The 21,123-nt window shown below is 37.9% G+C and overlaps 1 protein-coding gene and 1 pseudogene across 2 annotated transcripts in view; both read right to left on the bottom strand.

Annotated features, from left to right (window-relative positions):
• Positions 1-21,123, bottom strand: part of NSD3 (nuclear receptor binding SET domain protein 3) — a 103,324-nt gene that overhangs the window by 46,727 nt on the left and 35,474 nt on the right. For both annotated transcript variants that reach the window (XM_090258716.1, XM_090258715.1), the window contains exons 3-7: positions 16,929-17,000; positions 16,091-16,253; positions 5,926-6,080; positions 3,467-3,982; positions 1,713-1,839 (exon numbers count right to left, since the gene is read on the bottom strand). In XM_090258716.1, coding sequence (XP_090114842.1) covers positions 1,713-1,839; positions 3,467-3,982; positions 5,926-6,080; positions 16,091-16,253; positions 16,929-17,000 — 1,033 coding nt within the window. The remainder of the gene's footprint in view (positions 1-1,712; positions 1,840-3,466; positions 3,983-5,925; positions 6,081-16,090; positions 16,254-16,928; positions 17,001-21,123) is intronic.
• On the bottom strand, positions 14,539-14,821 carry LOC149996451 (signal recognition particle RNA; annotated as a pseudogene).

The following is a 21,123-nucleotide window of genomic DNA, read 5'->3' as shown; positions in this document are numbered from 1 at the left end:
CAATGACTAATGACGTGCTGTCCTGGTGCTGACCAATCGGTGGAGACCAGGAACCTGAAAGGACACACGTGGAAAGCTGAAGAATATTCTATTGAGATCCTCCTCTGGGACCTCCCCTAAGATCCCCACCAGCAGAGAGTGGATAAAAACCCTCAGGACAGAGGACCCAGCTCAGGCCCTTTCTCTTGAGCACGTCATCCCCCAGCCCACCCACGCAGGGCGTGTGCTCACTAGCACAGGCGCTCTCTCTCTTTGGAGCAGGCCTACACCTTTCCCTCTCTCCTTCCCCCAGGAGCATTTTTCCTCTCTGCCTTTCTTTTTCCTAAGCTCCAAGCGCTCTTCTTTTGCCTCTGGAGCTCGTTTCCTGAGCCCATGCAGCCCAGTTGGTTCACCTTTTCTATCTCTGTGACTTTCTAAATAAACTTTCTCCTGTAATTTGAGTTCCTTGACTCTGAATTCTTTCTTTGCAGAACTCGAGTACCAAGGCTGCTGAACCTGAGGTCGCTGAACCCGAGGTCTGGTAACATTCTGGTACCGTTTCGGTGCTAGATACAAGCTGCAAATCTGGCTCTGGACTTTGATACTCCCTCCTGATTTTAACATGGCTTTCTTTCCCAACTCAATTTTGGATAAAGGCATGTTGTTTAATATGCTTGGTCCAATATATGCCCATCTCCTCTCCCACCACCTCTCCCTGTCCTATAGCTCCCATCCCAGTTTTTTGCTTGTTTTGTTGTAAGTACAGCCCAAGTTCTTTCCTGACAATGATTGTTTTTATTTAGGTTTTATGATAAGAGTCTTACTCAAAATTTCCCTTACAAAAAATATTTACCCCTTAGTGCCACTAAATCACAAGTTTGCCTGAGTTACTAATGATCTGAGGTTACTACCTCAGGTCTTAAGACTTTAACCCTTCTAGAAAATTATTTGGTCACTTCTTAGATTCCAAAGAAGTTTTTAAAAGATAAAATAAAACAAAATTCTTTCTCCTAAACTAAGATTCCAAATGGCCAACCTAGTTTTTATCTAAGTCTTTTCTTGGTGGCTGTATGAAGCAGTAATACTGTTTTATATAAGGCAAAGCCACCAGTCACTGAGTTAAACTATAAGATCCTTGGTAAGTCAGTCTCTAAATAAAAATTACTTAGACTATTCCAAAAAAAGCACAATCTTACTGAATACAGGCATTTCCCTTATAAGCAAAAATAATATAGCTTGATTTTCAATTCATGGTATCTGCTCACTAGAGAACAGATTATTAAAGGAGGGTTAGGCCTTAGACCTTCAGCTACTAACATCTACAACATCTAAGAAAAATAAAAAGAACACGGGCATCTGCCAATTTATTTCCAATAGGGCATAAAGGAAAAAAAATGGTAAGAATGTGTTAATAGTGCTGGAAAAGTAAAACTGTTATTCTCATGCAAAGAGAGGTAATCAAATGGTGTATTTACTCAGACATGCAGATTTTATAATTATACTCTTAATTATGAAACTCTATTATTTAAATTCCTATAGGCAAAATATATGTTACTATAAGCTCTCTAGCCCCTAAACCATTCGTTTTTATTGAAATAACTGCTTTAATAGTTTTACTTTTTAAAATATGATTAATTTTGATAAATCAAAGTTTCTTAGAAACATAGCTACCACATTATAGCAGAGCAGAACAATGACTTCAAGGTGGATCAATACACTTCATTTATACTGACCTGTAGAAACAGATGTTGCTTCAGGAGATGATGCATTCTGAGTTGTCTTTTCATTTCTCTGGTTTGGTGTAGAAATTATAAGTCTGTCTTGTCCCCTGACACTTATTTCCGTTTTGTTACCAATTCCCTTCAAAAGAAGGCAAATAAAAAATATTTGTCAATGGTTTATAAAGATAGTTTATGATTAATTTTATATGATCTTGATTGCAGCTAATTGTCTTAGTCAATATCAGAACAACTTTTTAAGACATCAGGATGTATTCCAAAATGAGATTATGTGAAAAAAATTCTATTTGTCTAAATCCAGATGATACATATCACTAAAAAATGAACGTGTATCAGATAATTTTCTGTCAAAAACAAGTATTTTCTGGTCTGAATAGTCTATTCCCTTACTCATGTCACAGTAAGAGAGCTCTAGTCACTTGCATTTGGTAAAGTACCCTAATACACAGATAAAAAATGTCAACACACCTTGAAAGACAAGATCATCCATAGATACAGAAAGAGGCCATTCATAGTGACCCAAATATGCACCCAATAAGCAATCTGGAACAGACAACTTCAGGTATTTTTAACACAGTGAAATAAAGGAGTGATTTATTAATGTATATTTATTTTTTAAGCCTTCATTTATAAAAGTAAGTTTTATCTCCAATTTCATATACATAGCATTCTTTGGAGGGGGTTGAAAAGTTTGATTTATGCACCTAAAAGCAGATAAAAGCTAGCTCCAAGAATGGAGCCAATCTACATTCAAAAAAGATGCGGAGTGCTCATCTGTCATTAAAAGCTATTAACAGAACCCAGCGGGAACTGTAACTTCAGCTTTTCCAAGTAGCTTGGCCTTAATGAAATCAGTTGAACATACAGGCACAAACAGGTTAATATAGAACCCTTTTACTTCTTTCTAGGAAAATTTATCACTAATAAAGCATACCTATATTTAATTATTTTAATTTGCATATGACAATTTTAGCAAATACAGAATTTAAATACTTTAAAAGTACACATCCATGAGGTGCCACTAAATCAAATTCATAAGCCCACAGCTGTAGTATTGGTGGGGGCATAGTAAAGAGGTCTACAGAATAAGTATTATAAATCTTATGAAAGCGTTTTAAAGTCTTAAAACTAAAATATTTTTAAATGCCCATAAACAAAGGCCCAGGGCTGGCTGATGGAAACACTCAGTTGGAAGAAGATATTTTCACTCCATACCTAAGCTATCACCACAGTTAACTGTTAAAACAACTAACATAGTCCTGCCATTACTCTAAAATACATTAGGTATCCCAAGCCAACATGAACTTAACAAAATTGCTGGTGCAACCAAATAGATCAGTAGGTACAATTATTATAAAGGTTAATTTAGATAACTGACAAGAATGATTTAATAAGAAGCACAGTTTTCAAGTAAGAAAAACTAACTATACAAAATAGAAAAAGGCAAAGTGCCCAGTTTTTTCCTACAACTTCAGGGCATTAGGCTCAATTTTGGCTGCACAGTTCAAGATTAATCAAGTACAGATGGGGATGTTACAAAAGAAGGGGGGAAACGGAGAAAAACATAACCTACTTCCTATGTCTTTTTTTGCCCCATCTTAAACAGAGTAAACTAGCTGTACATTTTAAATGCAGTGGATAAAGAGGGTACTTAAATTATGACCTTGTGTTGTGTTTTTTTTCTAATGCTAAGGTTAACTACTTCTTAAATATCATTCCCTTCCAAAAACCATTAAAAAAAGAGGTACCTTCGTTGAATAGACAAACTGATCAATAAATTTCCCATCTCCTGTAGCATTCTGAAGCGCAAACACTTGTTCAATTTTCACAACTGGAGACATGTTACACTTCTGCAAATCCAAGCTCCCTTTGTGCATTGTAATAGACGCCGGTAAAGATTTCCTTGCTGCTGCTGTTTTCCAGGCTATTTTAACAGGAGGCGGCTCTTCCTCTTCCACACTTGTGTGCCGCCTCTGGCTCTGTCTCCGAATCTCAGTACTTGAAAGTGAGGAAGCCACCTCACCCGCATTGGTCTGTTCTGGCTGAGTATTCAGCACTGATCTTGGTCTCCGAGTTTTTTTAACTTCAGCTTTGGAGGCAACATTCTTTTTTGCTTGTGACAAAGCCTCCTCAGGCTGTTTATCAATATAGATAAAAGTATACTGTTCTATTCTTTCCTCTCGGGTCATTTTCAATGCTTTCTCTGCATGGGCAATGCCAATATCCCATTGAGCGCGTTCTCTCTGTGGCCGGGGTTTCCGAATCTTTAAAAAAAGATATAGGCATTATCAGAACCATTTTAATCTAACAAATACATTTAAACCAAAAGGTATTTCCCACATAAGCCTGTCATCTTTCTAGGTATACGTAAATATATTCAGGTTCTTCAGTCAAATCAATGAAATGTTTTAACTCCATTACTTGGATAAATCAGTATTACTATCAGATAAATTGCAGGTTTACTCTCTTTAATACACCTGCCTTTGTTGACCAGTCTGCGGGACAAGTTCCTCAAAGAGGGAGCTGTCCTTTTAATATCATATTTATAAATATAAAAAGTTAGCAGTAATGACAAAGAGGAGAGAGATGACAGAAGTGATTTCCAGTGGCCAATATTAAGAATGATACCCTAGCCCTGGCCGGGTGGCTCAGTTGGTTGAAGTGTCGTCCCATACACCAAAAGGTTGCAGGTTTGAGCCCTAGATAGGGCAACTACCTAGGTTGCAGGTTTGATCCCTGGTCGGGGGACATACCAGAGGCAACCAATCAATGTTTCTGTCTCTCCCTTTTCCTCTCTCTCTAAAATCAATAAATACATCCTAGGGTGGGAATTAAAAGAAAAGAACAAAGAAGGACACCCTAGAGCTCCAGGTGCTTACAGAAATCACAACAAAGCTGACTGGCCTTTGAAAAGCCAGCATCCGAAGTTGTGCTGCTAGTTTGTACCATAACGCAAACAGGGGCAGGATGAAGAGAAAGGAGAGCCCGAAGAACAAATGTAAGTTGACAAGGACAACAAAGCAGAAAGGGTGAGAGAAGAAATGAACCTTAATCAGTTTCCACAGGCATGTCCAGGGTTAATCAAGACTTTGGACTGACAACACAAGTAAGAGAGCTTTAAACAGAGCTATGTGAGATGACCAAGGCAAACAGGAATTATCCAAGGCTTAGCTGAGGTAGCCAGAAATTGGCTAATGAAACTATGAGATGATATAGTATATGTCAAACACTGATGTAGAAATCTGTAAAATGTTAAGTGTGATAAAATTAATCAAAATCCTCTGTGATCAAATTTAGCTTTTAAAGTGTAAAAACATGACAAATTTCTGAATCACAAGAGACCCACACTAAAATTAGTTGAGTTTAAAAATCTCAACCAGAGTATCACGATTTCATGTCAAAATTCTAAAATATCCACCACCACAATGAACATGGTTCCATCACCTGTATGACCTGAGTTGAACTAGTTACTTAGGCTCTCTGTGCCTCAATTTCTTCGTTTGTAGAAAGAGGAATAACAGTATCTACCTCATTTAAGTTGTTTTAAAGATTAAAGGAGTTAATATATAAAATATGCTCAAAACAGTGCCCCTTTCACAGTAAGAACTCATTAAATATTTTTTAAAATGTACTTTCATAAAAAAATTTGCTAAATAACAGCCCTGGCTGCTGTGGCTCAGTGGATTGAGCATCGGCCTGCGAGCCAAGTGTCGCTGGTTTGATTCCCAGTCAGGGCACGTGACTAGGTTGCACGTCAGGTCCCCAGTTGGGGGCACGAGTGAGAGGCAATGACACAGTGATGTTTCTCTCCCTCTCTTTCTCCTTTCCCCTCTCTCTAAAAATAAAATAAACAAATAAATTATTTAAAAATATAAAAAAATAAAATAAAAAATTTGCTAAATAAGAATAAAGGAAATTATAGAAAAATGTTGAAATAGGAAAAAGAATAAAAATCACTGGCAAAATCCACATCTGACTGGCATACTAGACTTATATATATTAATTCAATTCAAAATAGAATCCAGCATTGTATTGAGAAGAGTTAAAGCTTTTAATAGTACTATATGACTGTTTATATGACTTATAAAACATTTATAAAATAAGTCGTTCTAACAATTGTCTGAATTCAAGTATAAAAAGTTCTATTAAATTATGAAGTCCCTTAAAAACCATATTTGATTGATAATGTTAACATGTTTTCAGTTACCTTTTGTTTCTCAGAGTTATTGCTGGCTTGCTTGGTTGTCTCAGCCAGTAATTCTTCATACTGTTTATGACCTTTATACTCTCGTACCCGTTTTTCATGAACCCATGCCCTTTCTGGTTGGTTGCTAAAAAATTGGACATGATATTCCCGGGCACCTGAAAGTAAAAATCTTCATTAACCATTTCAGATAATAAGCAATACACATATACTTTGCAAAAAAATATGAACCTACGCTGGTTTCCCAGTATTATTCCTATTAAAACTTACATGTTTTGGATTGTGCAAAGATATAATCCTATATTTACCAATTACACAACAGTTATTGTAAAAATCATCCCAAATGATTAAAATTATATACAGCAAGTTTTAAGAGAACGAAAATCATAAATTTTGCTAATTATTTGATTTGTTACCTTAGCTGAACAATTTACTTACCTCAAAACATTTTACAAACAAATCTGGGTTAAATAATTTTTTCTTCAAAAATATAACATATTTTCTTGGACTTTTAAAAGCCAAGTGCTAATCAAATTGCTTTTCTAGCTGTGTATAAACATGGTATACAGACCTGGGATTAAAAGAGGACAAGCCACTGAGACTCCTGTGAGGTTAAACTATCTTTATAATAATACTAGGATGTTATTTGTCTTTTTTACTATGTTGACATTTGCACCTAATATTGCCAGAGCAATGGATGATGAGTGCTGGCATCTTAGCACAAATAGAGGAAATGAGTGATCAAACTAATGTCATACTCTACACAGCCATAAAAATGATAATTTTTTTAAAAAGCCAGTTTTATGACACATCCTTCATAAAGCAGTACAAATGATTAATCTTATAAAATCTCAACCCTTGAATACTTTTAACTGTTTAAGGTTTTTTAAGTTTAAATTGTATTTTATTGTTTATGCTATTACAGTTATCCCAATTTTTCCCTTTCCCGTCTCCACCCAGTCTCCTCACTCCCTCAGGCAATCCCAAAGCATTGCCCATGTACATGGGTCATGTATATAAGTTCTTTGGCTACTATATTCTCTATGTTGTACTTTACTTCCATCCCCATATTTATTCTATAACAACCAATTTGTACTTCTTAATCCCTTCACTTTTTCCACCAAGGCCCCTGCCACTCCAAACATCTGGCAACCAACAGAACATTCTCTGTAGTTATGATTCTGTTTCTGTTCTGCTTATTCATTTATTTAGGTTTTTAGAGTCAATTGTTGATAGATATGTATTTATTGCCATTTTATTGTTCATATTTTTTATTTTCTTCTAAACTAAGAACCTTTAACATTTCATATAACACTGGTTTCGTGGTGACGAACTCCTTTAGCTTTTTCTTGCCTGAGAAGCTCTTTATCTGTCCTTCAATTCTAAATGATAGCTTTATTGAGCAGAATAATCTTGGTTGTAGGTTCTCACTTTTTATCACTCTGAATATTTCTTGCCACTCCTTTCTGGTCTGCAAAGTTTCCCTTGATAAATCAGCTGATAGTCTTATGGGAGCTCCCTTGTAGGTAGGTAACTGCTTTTCTCTTGCTGCTTTTAAGATTCTTTGTCTTTAACATTTTGTATTTTAATTAATTGTGTGTCTTAGTGTGGGTCTCTTCAGGTTCATCTTGTTTGGAAATCTCTGTGCTTCCTGTCTATTTCCTTCAACAACTTAGGGAAGTTTTCTGTCATTATTTTTCCAAATATGTTTTCAATTTTTTGCTCTCTTTCTTCTCCTTCCAGCACCCCTATGCTGAGAATGTCAGTACATTTCAAGTTGTCCCAGAGGCTCCTTATGTGAGTACCTATCTTTTAGTATTATGTGTGACAAAAGGGGAAGTATGCATAAACCATTTTTGCATATGAAGTATGACAGTTATCTTAAGCAACAGTACTTGTATGATTGAGTTGCTACAAGACGAAATGCCTATTTTTTCATGGAACACCCCCCCCCCCCCCGACACAGCCTTCCTACGAATGACTCCATCCCCGTCCCAGCCACACCACCCAAACCTCCCCAACGGCAAACCAACGGCTCCACTACTGAAGCCAGGAGGCTGACACCACTCCCCTCCCCACCCTCTCCCCTGCTTCCTGACTCCACCACACCACCAGATCACCAAGCCCACCACCAGGCCAGCCCCACCCCACCTGGCCTTTACTTATTACCCGGGGAAGGGGCGGGAGGCAGCCTTTCCAGCCAATGGAGCCTTCTCTAGTCTGGCCACCATTAACATCCTGATGGGCCGGCTTCTCTGAGCATGCGCCTGCATCTTGGTGCGTTTTCCACTTCTTGCCATGTTGACCCAGATGACGTGGCTTTGAGGAACTGTTCCCCCTATTTTCCCTCCCTGTCTGCTTGAGAATTGAAAACAGGCCGAGAGAACCATGAAGCTGCCGAACCCACAGGGACCAAATATCCAAGCGACCAAGAAAGCCGCCCTTGTGTACCAGGGAGAGACGGGCCACGGAATGGTCAAGTTATTCCTGTGGCTGCGGAAAAGGGCGACTTATGAGACTCCTGAGACCCAGTGCCCGTGGTTAGTTGAATAGGCAGACCAATTAGAAGCACCTAGATCTGGCTATGGGAGGAGCCAATGAGCCCCTAGACCAGAACTGAGTCCTAGGCCGGCGGCCGCTCCCAGCACCATTATCTTCACTAACAGCTGGGCCAGATGTAAACCATGCTCTCCCCCACCCTCCCCAATTATTTGTACCATTTCTTAAAAGAGAAACCAATCCCACGCCCCCACGCCCCCCTAAAGATGATGGAAAATCCCGTCCAGAAATCTAGGGTGGGCTGGGGTCAGGGTGGTGGGACTGGAAACCCAGGGTATGAACGGGTTGAGGATCTGAGAGACAGACCAGGCACAAGGCAACCGGAACACACTTTTTGATTGAAAGAAAAACTATGGTTATTTGAACTTCAGCATCTGGCAGATATTTCCTCAAAAATGAACAAAGCAAGTCTGTCATTTGAAGGAAGAAAACTGACATTTATTGCCAAGAAAATTTGATCTCTCAATTAAAAAGTAGAATTTTGAAAAATTAGTATCTGCCCACATTAGTCCAGTCTTCCCACTTTCCAGTAATTTTTCTGATGAAATAAGTGGTGCAATTAACTATTATGATTTTTTTAATTATCTATGAAGAAATGTGTCAACATTTGGAAGGTACGTATGACCGTATGACTTGGTAAACCAATATTTTTTAATGGCCACTGTAGATATGATCTCAAAATCATGAAAGGTAAAGGTCCATTCAAAGCGCAAGACAGAACAGAACCAATGGGTTTTAATGTAATAAAGTAGAAAAAGTTTATTGATATGATTTCATATTCCACACTGCAACTAACTCACCACCTGTGGAGTTTTGGTACAAAAGCAAAGAAATATATCCACAATTATCTGAAAAGGCTATTAAAGTGCTTTCCAACTACATATATATGTGAGGTTATATTAACTTTATATACTTCAACCAAAACAACAAATCATAAGATTGAATGTACAAGCAGATACAAAAATGTAGTGTCTTCATTAAGTCAGACATTAAAGAGATTTATAAAAATATAAAGCAATACCATTCTTCTCATTAACTTTTTTGTTTGAGAGAAGTTATTTTTCATTGAAACATAGTGCTACTCTGAAAATGTGGTTCCCAAAATAAGCCAGTCTGTGAAAAAGTAAGCACAGAAGTTAAGAGCAAGCATCTAGTCCTGAGGGGTGTGGCTCAGTAGACTGAGAACCAGCCTGAGAACCAAAGGGTCGCTGGTTGGATTCCCAGTCAAGGGATATACTTGGGTTCAAGAGATATGCTTGGGTTGTGGGCCAGGTCCCTGGTTGGGGGGCTGTGAGAGGCAACCAATCAATGTTTCTCTCGTACATCTAAGTTTCTCTTTCTCCCTCTCTTCCCCTCTTTCTAAAAACAAATAAATAAAAGTCTTAAATTAAAAAAAAAGATAAAAGTGAGCATCTAGAAGGCACGGACGGTGGCCCAGTTGGTTGGAGCATCATCCCATAAACCAAAAGGTCACAGGCCCAGTGGTGGGTTTTGCGCCTGGATGGGCGCATACAGGAGGCAACTGTTCAATGTTTCCCTCTCACATCAATGTTCCTCTCTCTCTCTAAAATCAATAAACATATCATCAGGTAAGGATTAAAACACACACACACACACACAACCTCTATATTAAAAAATATATATATATCTAGAACCTATGATCATTTGGACATCTAGACACATAATCAGGGATCTTACAATCTGTATCATTTCTTTAATAATTTTTATAGTATTTGACAGAAGCATTGGTCCATGGTGGACTGGAAAAAGATGCATAGAAACTTGTCTTCCTGAGGAATCCAAGATAATTTAGGTAGGGAGAGAAAGGCAACAAGCAGATCCTAAATAGAAAAATGCGGGTATTATGCTTAAATTAAACAGGAGATTATGTAAGGAATTTTGAAACTAGATTAAAATTTCATATGGAAAATAGCCTATAAGAGAGAAAACACAAACAGAACTTGGATTTCTATATCCTCTAATCTGAGAAGGCTGAGCCAAGCACAAATTCGATTATAATTAACCAAAGAAGGTTTATCAAAAGTCCAATGGTTCTGAGGGACAAAAACAGAAATATAACCTAAACTAACAGGTGAGTTTGGAGGAGAGAGCGGTGGTTAACAGGGTTGAAAGAACACAGGATATAATCTGCTTCCAAAAGTCAGAATCATTTATTCAGAAGCAAACAGATTATCCTAAATAACTTGATAGTTAAAAACACAGAGACTAAAACTAATAAATAATACAATCTCATTTTAATCTTTATTTTCAACTTTTTCATCTATTAAGCCACTTAGTACAGACAAAACAAATCAAACAATTCACCTCTTTGTTAGCACTTTGTTTCCTTCTGGCTGGAAAACCATAAAATAAGAATGTAAATGCAAAGACCTGGGGATTGAGAAATAAGCACATCTGTCTCTGAATAATGAACTGAATTTCTGAAAAATGCTGAGGAAATATTTTTATATAAGAAAACTAATATAAAGGTAAAATCATTCAGTTTAAACTTAAAAAACATATTAGGATTAAAAGTTACACTAGGTGTGGTGTGATACCATTTAAAACTCAGAAAAAAATTTTTTTCAAAGCTATTAATTACACTTATACTATGCACAAAGAAAAAGAATGACTCTCAAATTCTTAATAGTACTTACATAACTGGAGGATGCAACTATGGACACCTTTAACTTCTGACCATATATATTTTTTATTGTTATAAGCAGAAGCATTTCATTTTTAACTTTTGAACTTAAAATGAGACCTAAATAATGAAATACAACTTAAAATAGACACGTGATCCAAACATCTTTCAAAGAATTATATGTGTAAAATTTTATGTGTGAAAACCATTAAGTTAAATACATTTTCCAGTGCTAAGAATCTGACTAATACCAATATGGAAACCAATGATTACTATATATATAATCAAGATATATTTTAAAGTAGTTTAGATAATAAGCAACACAAAATGCTTCACAGGCATCATGTGTGGTACATAATCAACAAAGTTAAGTCTTATGCTGTGTTTTTTGATTTTCAGGAAAACCTGCTAGAAAACCACTTCATTTAAAACTGTACTGGAATAAAAATAAATGAAGTACTGACACACACAATAGCCAGATAAACCTCTAAAATATGCTATGTGAAAGAACCCAGACACAAAAAGCCACATAGTGTATGATTACATTTATCTGAAATGTCCAAAAAAAAGGGCAAATCCGTAATGACAGAAAGTAGTTAGTGAGTGCTTAGGCTTACGGGAGACGGGGATGAATGGAAAGTGACTGCTAAGAGATATGGGTTGATGAAAATGTTCTAAAATTAGATTGTGGTGGTGGCCACACAAACTCTGTAAATGTACTCAAATCACTGAATTGCACACTTTAAAAGGGTGGTTTATGGTATGTAAATCATATCTCAAGAAAGCTAATATTTTTAAAACTGCAGAAAAAAATGGAAACAATCAAAATAGATATATATATATTTTTAGATCTCAATTCTCAGAATTATGGTTGCCTCAATAATACAAACAAAATCAGTTTTTCCTGCACTTGGAGATTGCCTTGGGTGTACCAGACTAGATTAGATTAATTCATAAAACTAAATTTAAAGATTTCCTTTGAAATACAGATAAACATAAATTGTGCTTTTATGGTATCAATTTTTGAAAAGGTGAAGTTAGCAGGCTTTAATAAAGTAATTAAATATGAAGCTCTATATAATCTCAAAAGGATGCTTTTCTAAGGGAAAAGAACTGACGTGTCACAAATTTCACATGATTTAATATAATATCTCAGCATGCTCTGGCGGCACATATATAGACATAAATTGTTTTATTTAAGAAGGCTTAGCCCCCTTGGAAAATCTTTGTTCCTTTTTTCTCCCATTCATAGTCAGAGATTGTTAAACCTGCAGATTACCCGTCCAACACCCTTATTACATAAATGAAGGAACTAGGACTCCTCCCCCAAATCTCTGTAAATTATGACTAGGTAAACTCAATTTCTTTTCCTTTGATATATAGTAGTGTTTAAGAGTGGAGGTTAAACAATAGGATTGGAGACTATTTACTTATCTGAAACATAAGAATAACAATAGGGACTTCTGGCCAAGATGGAGGCCTAGACTGACACCCTCCATCTCCCTCCACAACTAAGGACTACAACTACCGCAAAACCAGAAATAACCAGAAGTTTCAGAACATAAAGCTACATGGAAGTCCAGCGTATGAAGTTATAAACAAGTGGTGCTCGTCCAGACGGGTAGGAGGGGTGAACCCGGGGTGGAGAGGTCAAGCTGTGCCAGAGGTGGCAGCTGCGACAGGCGGTGGGACAGCAGTAAGCACAGGCACCCATATTTAAGGGGAGGCAAGAAGAACCTGGGAGCACCCCTGGCTGCAGACCAAACCCCTCAGCTCGTGATTCCAACGCTGGGGAAGGCAGACCCCCATTGCCTCGGACTGTGAGGCCCAGAGGGCATGGGGACAGAGGAGGAGGCTCCCAGTCTCTCAGTGGAGAGAGAATGGCAGGAATCCATCGTGGACCTCTGCCCCAACACAAAGTGCCACAGTGTGGTGAGAAGGGTCGCCCAGTAGTGACAAGTGCACGGGGCGCCACCCCTTATAGTGTAGGAGGTGTGACGGCCCTGTCCAGGAAGCAAAAAACTGCCAAGATGGCAGGGATAATGATAGAAATCCCAATCGCGCAGATGACCAGAAAGCAAATACATGAATTAACAGACGAACAGATAACCTTTCTGAGGCACAGTTCAGAGCTATAGTTATAAGACAGCTTACAGAAATAACAGCGGGACTTAATCAAGATGGGGAAGGAATGAAGGCTAGTCCTGCTGAAATGAATGAAAACACATACAAAACAAGTGGTGAGGGAAGGAAAACCAGGGATCGAATCAACAAATTGGAACATAGGGAAGGAACAAACAGTCAACCAGTGCAGAAAGAAGAAATAAAAAGTGAGGAAAATGAGAAGCTCAGAAACCCCCGGGACAACTATAAGAGAGTGAACATCCGAATAATAGGGTTGCCAGAAGGTGAAGAAGAAGAACTAGAAATTGAAAAATTATGTGAAAAAATAATGAAGCAGAACTTCCCTAATTTGGGGAAGGAAAGAGACTTACAGGTCCAGGAAGCACAGAGAGTTCCAAAATAACTGGACCCAGGGAGAATCACACCAAGACACATTATAACCAAAATGTCAAAAATTAAGGATAAAGAGAGAATCTTAAAAGCAGCAAGAGAAAAGAAGAGAATCATGTACAAAGGGGTCCCAATTAGACTATCAGCTGATTTCTCAAAGGAGACTCTGCAGGCAAGAAGGGTCTGGCAAGAAATATTCAAAGTAATGAAAAGCAAAAACCTACAATCATGATTACTCTATCCAGCGAAGCTGTCATTCAGAATAGAAGGGCAGAGAAAGTGCTTCCAGGACAAAGTAAAACTGAAGGAGTTCATCAGATCCCAACCATTGTTATATGAAATGTTAAAGGGACTTGTTTAGGAGAAAGAGGATCAAAACTATGAACATTAAAATGAAAACTGTATCACAACAACCAACAACAAAAGCTAGGGAACCAAAACAAAGGCGAACTAAGGCAACAAGAGTGGGAAAAGAATTATAGGTATGGGGTACATAGGAATGAGGTCAGTGGGGAGGGGGAAGAGGGAAAGGGAGGGAGGTGGTACAGGAATGAAGAAGCACAGTAGGAGGGAGTGGAGTAGATAGGAAGATGTTGAGAAGAACTATATGCACAACCAATGGGCAGAAACTGGGGGGGGGGCACTAGAGGGGTAAGGTCACTGGGTGGAGGGGAGCAGATGTTAAAGAAATTGGGAGAACTGTAACAGCATAATCAATAAAATATATTTTATAAAAGGAATAATGATAGTACCCACTTCATAGTGTTGCTGCTAAAAGAAGTGCATAAGAAAATGTAAGAAAAGTGTTTACCACAGTGCCTTGCAGAAAAGTAGACATTCAACATTTTTACTTTTTACTTCCGTCCCACTGATGTTTTCAGTTACTCCAATATTTTTTTAAGAGATGGGGTTCTCGCTATGTTGCCCAGGCCGGAGTGCAGTGGCTATCTGAAAGCACGATTCCACTACTGATAAAACACCGGAGTTTGGACCTGCTCCGTTTCCAACCTGGGCCAGTTCACCCCTCCTCTGGTCCTGGGCGGTCACCTTACTGATGCTGAACTTAGCGTGGACATGGGATCTGCACAGCGCACTGCAGCCCAGAACTCTTGGGTTCAGCCGATCCTCCTGCCTCAGCCTCTCTACTAGCTGGGACTACAGGCACACCTCACAGCCCCTGGCTACCCCAACTTTTAATCAGCAGGTTATGATGACGAGATGATTGCCTTCTGTATCAGAAATGACAGATACAGCTGATCCTGTCACAAATCTGACTCATCAGTCTTATGCAGACATGTTTTCTTCTCAGTACAGTAAACAAGGACCAAGAAACAAAGTTTAGTGTGAGAGAAAAAAATAGGTGCAAAGTTGTCACAGACAATAAGGAGCTCAAACATGTAATAAGAGTGAGCTTTCAAAGCAAATATCCAGAAATAAATTCCAAACTCAAACCTTCCTCTGGCTACTAAGCAAGTCCATTCCAAATGCTAGAATTTCAGGAATCTAATCTACATGTTTTGGTCAGATCCAAGAAAAGGAGTAGAGGAAGGAAAAAAAAAGTCCTGCAAAATCTGTCAGTATGAAAATCACTTGTCTGGCTAAAAAATTACTACTAGGAGTCAGTGAAAAAATTATTAATGTCCAAAAACACTTGGCCCAAATGCCTATTTAGCTCATAAGATATCTTATGATATCCATCTCCTTTCTCTTGGAATTCATATGAGAGGTCAGATTAAGGTTAAAAAAAAAAAAAGAAATGTGAAAGAAATCATAAAACAAATGCAGGGTGTTTAAGGAAAAACAAGGACTGTATCAGCTGTAGAGGCTCTGTCAGTTAAGGTGTCCATAATTATTCCACTGGTTATTAAAACTGATATAATCATGCATATTTTGCTGTCAGATTATATGAGGGGGACCTAAAAAAACTCAGAATTAATTTGAAGACTCTATCAACGCATGTGCCCATTTCATGATGGCTGACTTACGCGTGCACCTGCCCACACCATGCTGAGTTTTCAGCAGTTTTTGACCAAAAACGGAATGACCACCCCCCGCCCGACCCTCCCTATTTACCTGATCTCACCCTGAGCAAAATTTTTTGTTTCCCCAGATGAAAAATGTTCTCAAAGGGAAATGTGTTGCTGATGTGGAAGAGGTGAAACAAAAAACAGCAGAAGCACTAAAAGGCATCAAACTCTGCAAGTGCAAAAACTGTTTTGAGCAGTGAAAAAACATATCGATAGGTGTATTGCATCAAATGGAGAGTACTTTGAAGGTGACTGAAGATTAAACATGTTAGAATAAATAGACAATTTTTATAAATAAGTTTCGCTTTTTTTGGGGGGGTCCCACCTCGTATGTTGTGTATATTTTTATATTCATATACAACATTTCAGATTCATGTTTTTCTTTCCAACCTTTTACTTAATGTTTATTTATGCCCTTTCTTACCTCTTGTGTTAATTTTGGTATGAACCTCGAGCTGGGGATCACTTGAAACCATACAAGGCCACCAAGGATAGGTTCCCACCTTGGACCAAACAAGATCGCCAACCTGAAACTTAACACCAGCGGACACTTCTGTTGTTGGAACAGAAGATGATATTGGCTGAACCTATAGGAAAAGGTCATAAAACTTAATCAGCAGAGAAATTTTGAAGAAACTACGTACAAAGTACATTTAACACACTATCGATGTAAACTTTATCTTCAATCACACTTTTCTCTGATAACTGCTTCCATAACTAGCAAAAGAGAAGAAGAAAGGAAGAAAACAATAAGCCCAGCTTCAAACATTAAAAACAGAATTGATGGCTTCAGTTGCCAAATTACTGATAAGGCATCTTGAAAATTCACATAATCTATTTAAAAAGAATTTTTTTTGAGAGGGGAAGAGAGGGAAAAAGAAAAGGTGAGAAATATAGATGTGAACGAGAAACATGGATCAGCTGCCTCTCATACACGCCTCAACTGGGGACCAAGCCTGCAACCCAGGCACGTGCCCTGACCTGGGATCCAACACACACCTTTCACTTTGCACAAAGACACCCAACCAACTGAGCCACACTGGTCAGGGCTCACATAATCTATTAAAAAGTGGTTAGCTTTGAAAAGGAAAATATTTCATTGAAAATACTTTCCTCCTAAACCAGTTCTAAGATTTATTTCAGTATAACTTCTGAAATAAAGAAGTATGTACCTGTAAAATACGTTAAATGTGTTCACACCAACATTCTACTTTCACATTCTTATGCCATATTTAATTAGGACATTCAATAAAGCAACTCACCAGGGTTTCCTCTTTCACTACTGGATCTTCTCTCGGTTTTTCGGAAACAGGGTCAACCCTCTCATTTGGTCTCTAGGTGAAAAGGTATAGGTAAAAATTAAAAAATGGCAAACCAATGAATAGTGACATACACAGAAAGAATCCAAGAAAACTAAACAGCAAAAAGAATCCTAAAGGACACTTACTATGAACTAGATAATGTAAGGACTATGAATACAACTATGTCGTACCAAACGCCATCTCTCGACAGTCATTGTCTATTCTACACCATACCTATAGCTCCCATGTCCTATGTTATTACTTTTAAAACTTAATTTCTTAATTTATTGAGTTTGGTTTTATTAAAACCTATCAGAGTGCAAAAAGATGGGCACTCTGAGATTGACAGTAAGATGCAACTTGGAATTTTTCTGGAGAGCAATTTGACAAAATGAAGTCTTAAATTACCAGACTCTGACCCAGCAAATTCACTTCTAAAAACATGTATTGAAAAAGCATTAAGAGGTATATATGTACGAAATATGCACACCAGTGCTATCTGGAAGAGCAAGTATTAGCACAGTCTAGATGTTCAAAATGTAGAATTTCTTAAATTAATTTCAGTATAACTGGATAGTAAAAGAATATACATAAATTTTAATATGACATGGGAAAATAATATACTGTTATTTAAAAACAGTAAATTGCAAAGCAGTGTGTATAGTATGATTCCAATCTTGGAAAAATAACTTGTTTATGTGCACAGAAAAAAAGGCTAGAAGGATACCACCACGTGATGAAATAAGGTTTTTTTTTTTTTTAAAATATCTCATTCATTTTTAGAGAGAGGGGTAAGCAGGGAGAAAGAGAGGGAGAGAAACATACAACCCAGGCATGTGCTCTGACTGGAAATCAACCAGTGACCCCTAGCTTTGAGAGATGATTTCCAACCAACTGAGTCATAACGGTCAAGGTGGGATAAGTTATTTTTTTGGTGTGCTTTTCTGCATTTGTCAAATTATTTATAATAAACAGTGTATTACTTTTCTAATAAAAAAACTCACAAATTTGTTATTTAAAAATTAATTCCTACAACCCTTTGGGGAGGCAATTTGGAAGTATCTATCAAAATTCAAAATACGTACACTCTTCAATCTATTATTTATATTTTAGGAGCCTATTCTATAGAAATACACAAAATAAGAAAATCTAAGCAGAGGGATGGTAACTACAGCGGTATATCATGTTAGTAATCTACGTGTCTATCAACTCTTCCTACTTTTTATCGGATACTGTCTACCAAATTGATAACAGTAATTATCTTTGGGAAACAAGATTAAGGAAACAAGATGAAGGAAGAGCTATACTTTTGTATCATTTGCATTTTCTGTAAAAAGCAAATTACTTTTGTAATTTGAAAGATTTAAAAATTATTTCTCACTTGTCAAAGAACAAAATTTAATTTAGAAGGCTTAGAAAGGATATATCCATCAAATTAGGTCTTAAACTCCACTAAAAAAAAAAAGGCTAATTTTTAGAAGTTACTTAAAAAAATTCTCATTCAATTAATTAAAGACATTTAAAACACTGCTGTAAAAACAAAATTTTATTAAATACAAGAAATTGTAGCCCTGGCTGGTGTGGCTCAGTGGATTGAGCACCAGCCTGCAAACCAAAAGGTCGCCAGTTTGATTCTCAGTTAGGGCACATGCCTGGGTTGTAGGCCAGGTCACCAGTTGAGGGCGTGCAAGAGGCAACTGATGGATGTCTCTTGCACATCGATGTTTCTCTCCTCATTCTCCCTCCTGGTCCCTCTCTCTAAAAATAAATAAAATCTTTAAAAAAAAAAAAATTATAAAAAGGTTTCTAACTATTAGGAAATGGTAAGCCAGACTAATATTATATCCCAAACCCCAAGTATCAATCATTCATTCAACAATGCCTACAAGCTTCCAAGCGCTGTTCTAGAAGTTGGGTATACAATGGTGAAACAAACAAATGTAATCCCTGACCTCAAAGAACTTTACGGTTGGGTAGGACAGACAGACATACTAATACAATGTAAATGTGTGAAGAAAAATAATGGGGTGTGGGTGTGGGTGGGGACCATACGAGGCGTAGGTACGGGTGTTGTATCTTTAGATACAAAGCTCAGGAAAGGCCTCTCTGAGAAAGTAAATAATAATCTGAAAATCAAAGGAAAAGGGGTTAGTCTAGTAGAAAGTAGGGGAAAGAACATTCCAAAAAGAAGTGGCATGTGTGAGGTCTCTGAAGTTAAAAAAAAAAAAGATAGAAATTTCAAGAAGGCCATTACAACTAACTTCCCTTTCCCGAAGAGGAGAGAGGTTATGAGACGAAGGTGGAGAGGCAGACTACATGACAAGAGCCTTGTAAGCCATGGTCAAGTGTTTTATCTTAAGTGCAGTGAAAAACTACTGAAGAGGATTAGGTAGAGAAGTAATATGAACATGACAATTTGTTTTTAAAAGATAATGTTAGCAATTATGTGGAGAATATTTTGGAAGGGAGCAAGAGAGGAAGCAAAATGTTTAATAGGAGGTTAATGAAAATACTGGAAATGGTCCAGGTGAAAGAAGGTACTAGTAACTTATTGATGGGCACAAAATTAGCTCTGTCAGATGCATCTGTGGTGGTACCATAAATATCTAATCTAATGGGACACACCCACTGAGCAAAGGGGAAAAAAAATCTATACTCGATAGAAAAAAATTTTTTTCCTGATGATTAGTGTAATAATAAACCAGTTTAGAATACTATTCACATTTGCATCGGCCCATTTGGTAGCTTCATTTTGTTACAGAAACAGGGGAGTCTAAAAACAAACCCCAGAGTTTCCGTCTGGGAGATAGGGAGCAGGAAGCAGCTTTCAGGATGCCCTTGCATGCCTGGAGCTAGTGGCTGGAAACATTGTTGCAAAGATCCGCTTTACTTCCAAGACTCAGGAAGATGGGAGGGATCTTGGACTGTAGGCTGGTACGGAAGAAGCAGACAGAGCCTAGGTAGGGTTCTGTGAATGGTCAGAACTGTTTGCAACACCCACTGCGTGAGAGGACACAGGAGGAGAGAGGAGGCAGGGAGGAAGAGAAGCAGCTGCGGACATTTTGGGCTGGCTCTGGCTCTAGGAGGCTCTCTCTCTCAGGCTTTCTCTGGCTCTCACGCCCTCACTCTCTGGCTCTTGTGGGCTCCCTCCATCTGGCTTGGAAAAGGGGTCTCCAGGCTGCTTTAAGAAGGGGCTCTTGCCAGGCTGCTTTGAGAAGGAGAGGAGATCCATGCGGTTTACAGGAAGAAGGCAGTTTACAAGGAGGCTGAGAATCCAGGCGGTCCTGCATTGAGAGCTGGAGGGCACCACAGCACAGAAAGGACCTCCCCAATCAGAACTGAGTGATTGGCAGCTACTGGTAAAGCTGAACTGTGTCTAGGAAGTAGGGAAATGGTGTTTCTGACTTTCCTAAGACTGGCCTGGTCTGGGATGGGGAGGCAGGACTTTGTGTAAATAAACAATTATTTTTCTTTTCACCAAACTCTGGTATTCAGAGTTATGATTCTGGCGGCGGGCAATCGGGCCCCTAACTAAACAGCCCGTGGGTTCTGTTACAATTTCAGTCTACAAATGTAGCTTAAGCCTTCACCTCAGCTTCTCACTCTAAAGTTACAGAAGGAAGACAGGGCCACTGGAGGAAGCAAATACTCAGCCGACAAAGTGAGTCATCCTCCCACATTCAATCTTCAGGTCTGGGTATAAGGAATCTCTATAACTCTTTTTGAGGGCAGACGGATAAGAAGTAACTAATCTTTGCCAAACAACAGAATCCTACTATTGTAAGAACTGGTCTGAAACCCATTAACTTTTTCCCATTTCTGGATTAAAGACATAATTTTCTTCAAAACTTTTATATTATTCAAGTGTCCTATCATTTTTTCATTTTTTTGTTTTGGTCCATATTCATGTTTCCTTCAGACTGGCTTGAAACACTTTCCTAGAACTAAATTTTTTTACAGTCATTTTTAAAGGAAACAAATGTCAAGGGCGAGAAAGAGACCCAAGACGATTTATTCTAGCTTTTAAGACTACATAACTGACAAGAGAAAAAAATTGATTAAGGATGCTGCAATGATAGAAAGAGAATATACATTGTAAAACGTGCTAATGTGTGAGCAAAAGTAGAATTATCTAGGAGCATGTAGAGATCTTTGG

The sequence above is a fragment of the Furipterus horrens genome, unplaced genomic scaffold, assembly GCF_987537825.1.
Source record: "Furipterus horrens unplaced genomic scaffold, mFurHor1.1.pri manual_scaffold_12, whole genome shotgun sequence".
Classification (NCBI taxonomy): Eukaryota; Metazoa; Chordata; class Mammalia; order Chiroptera; family Furipteridae; genus Furipterus; species Furipterus horrens.
Note: the sequence above shows the minus strand (reverse complement) of the source record. Positions and strands in the feature narration are given on the sequence as shown.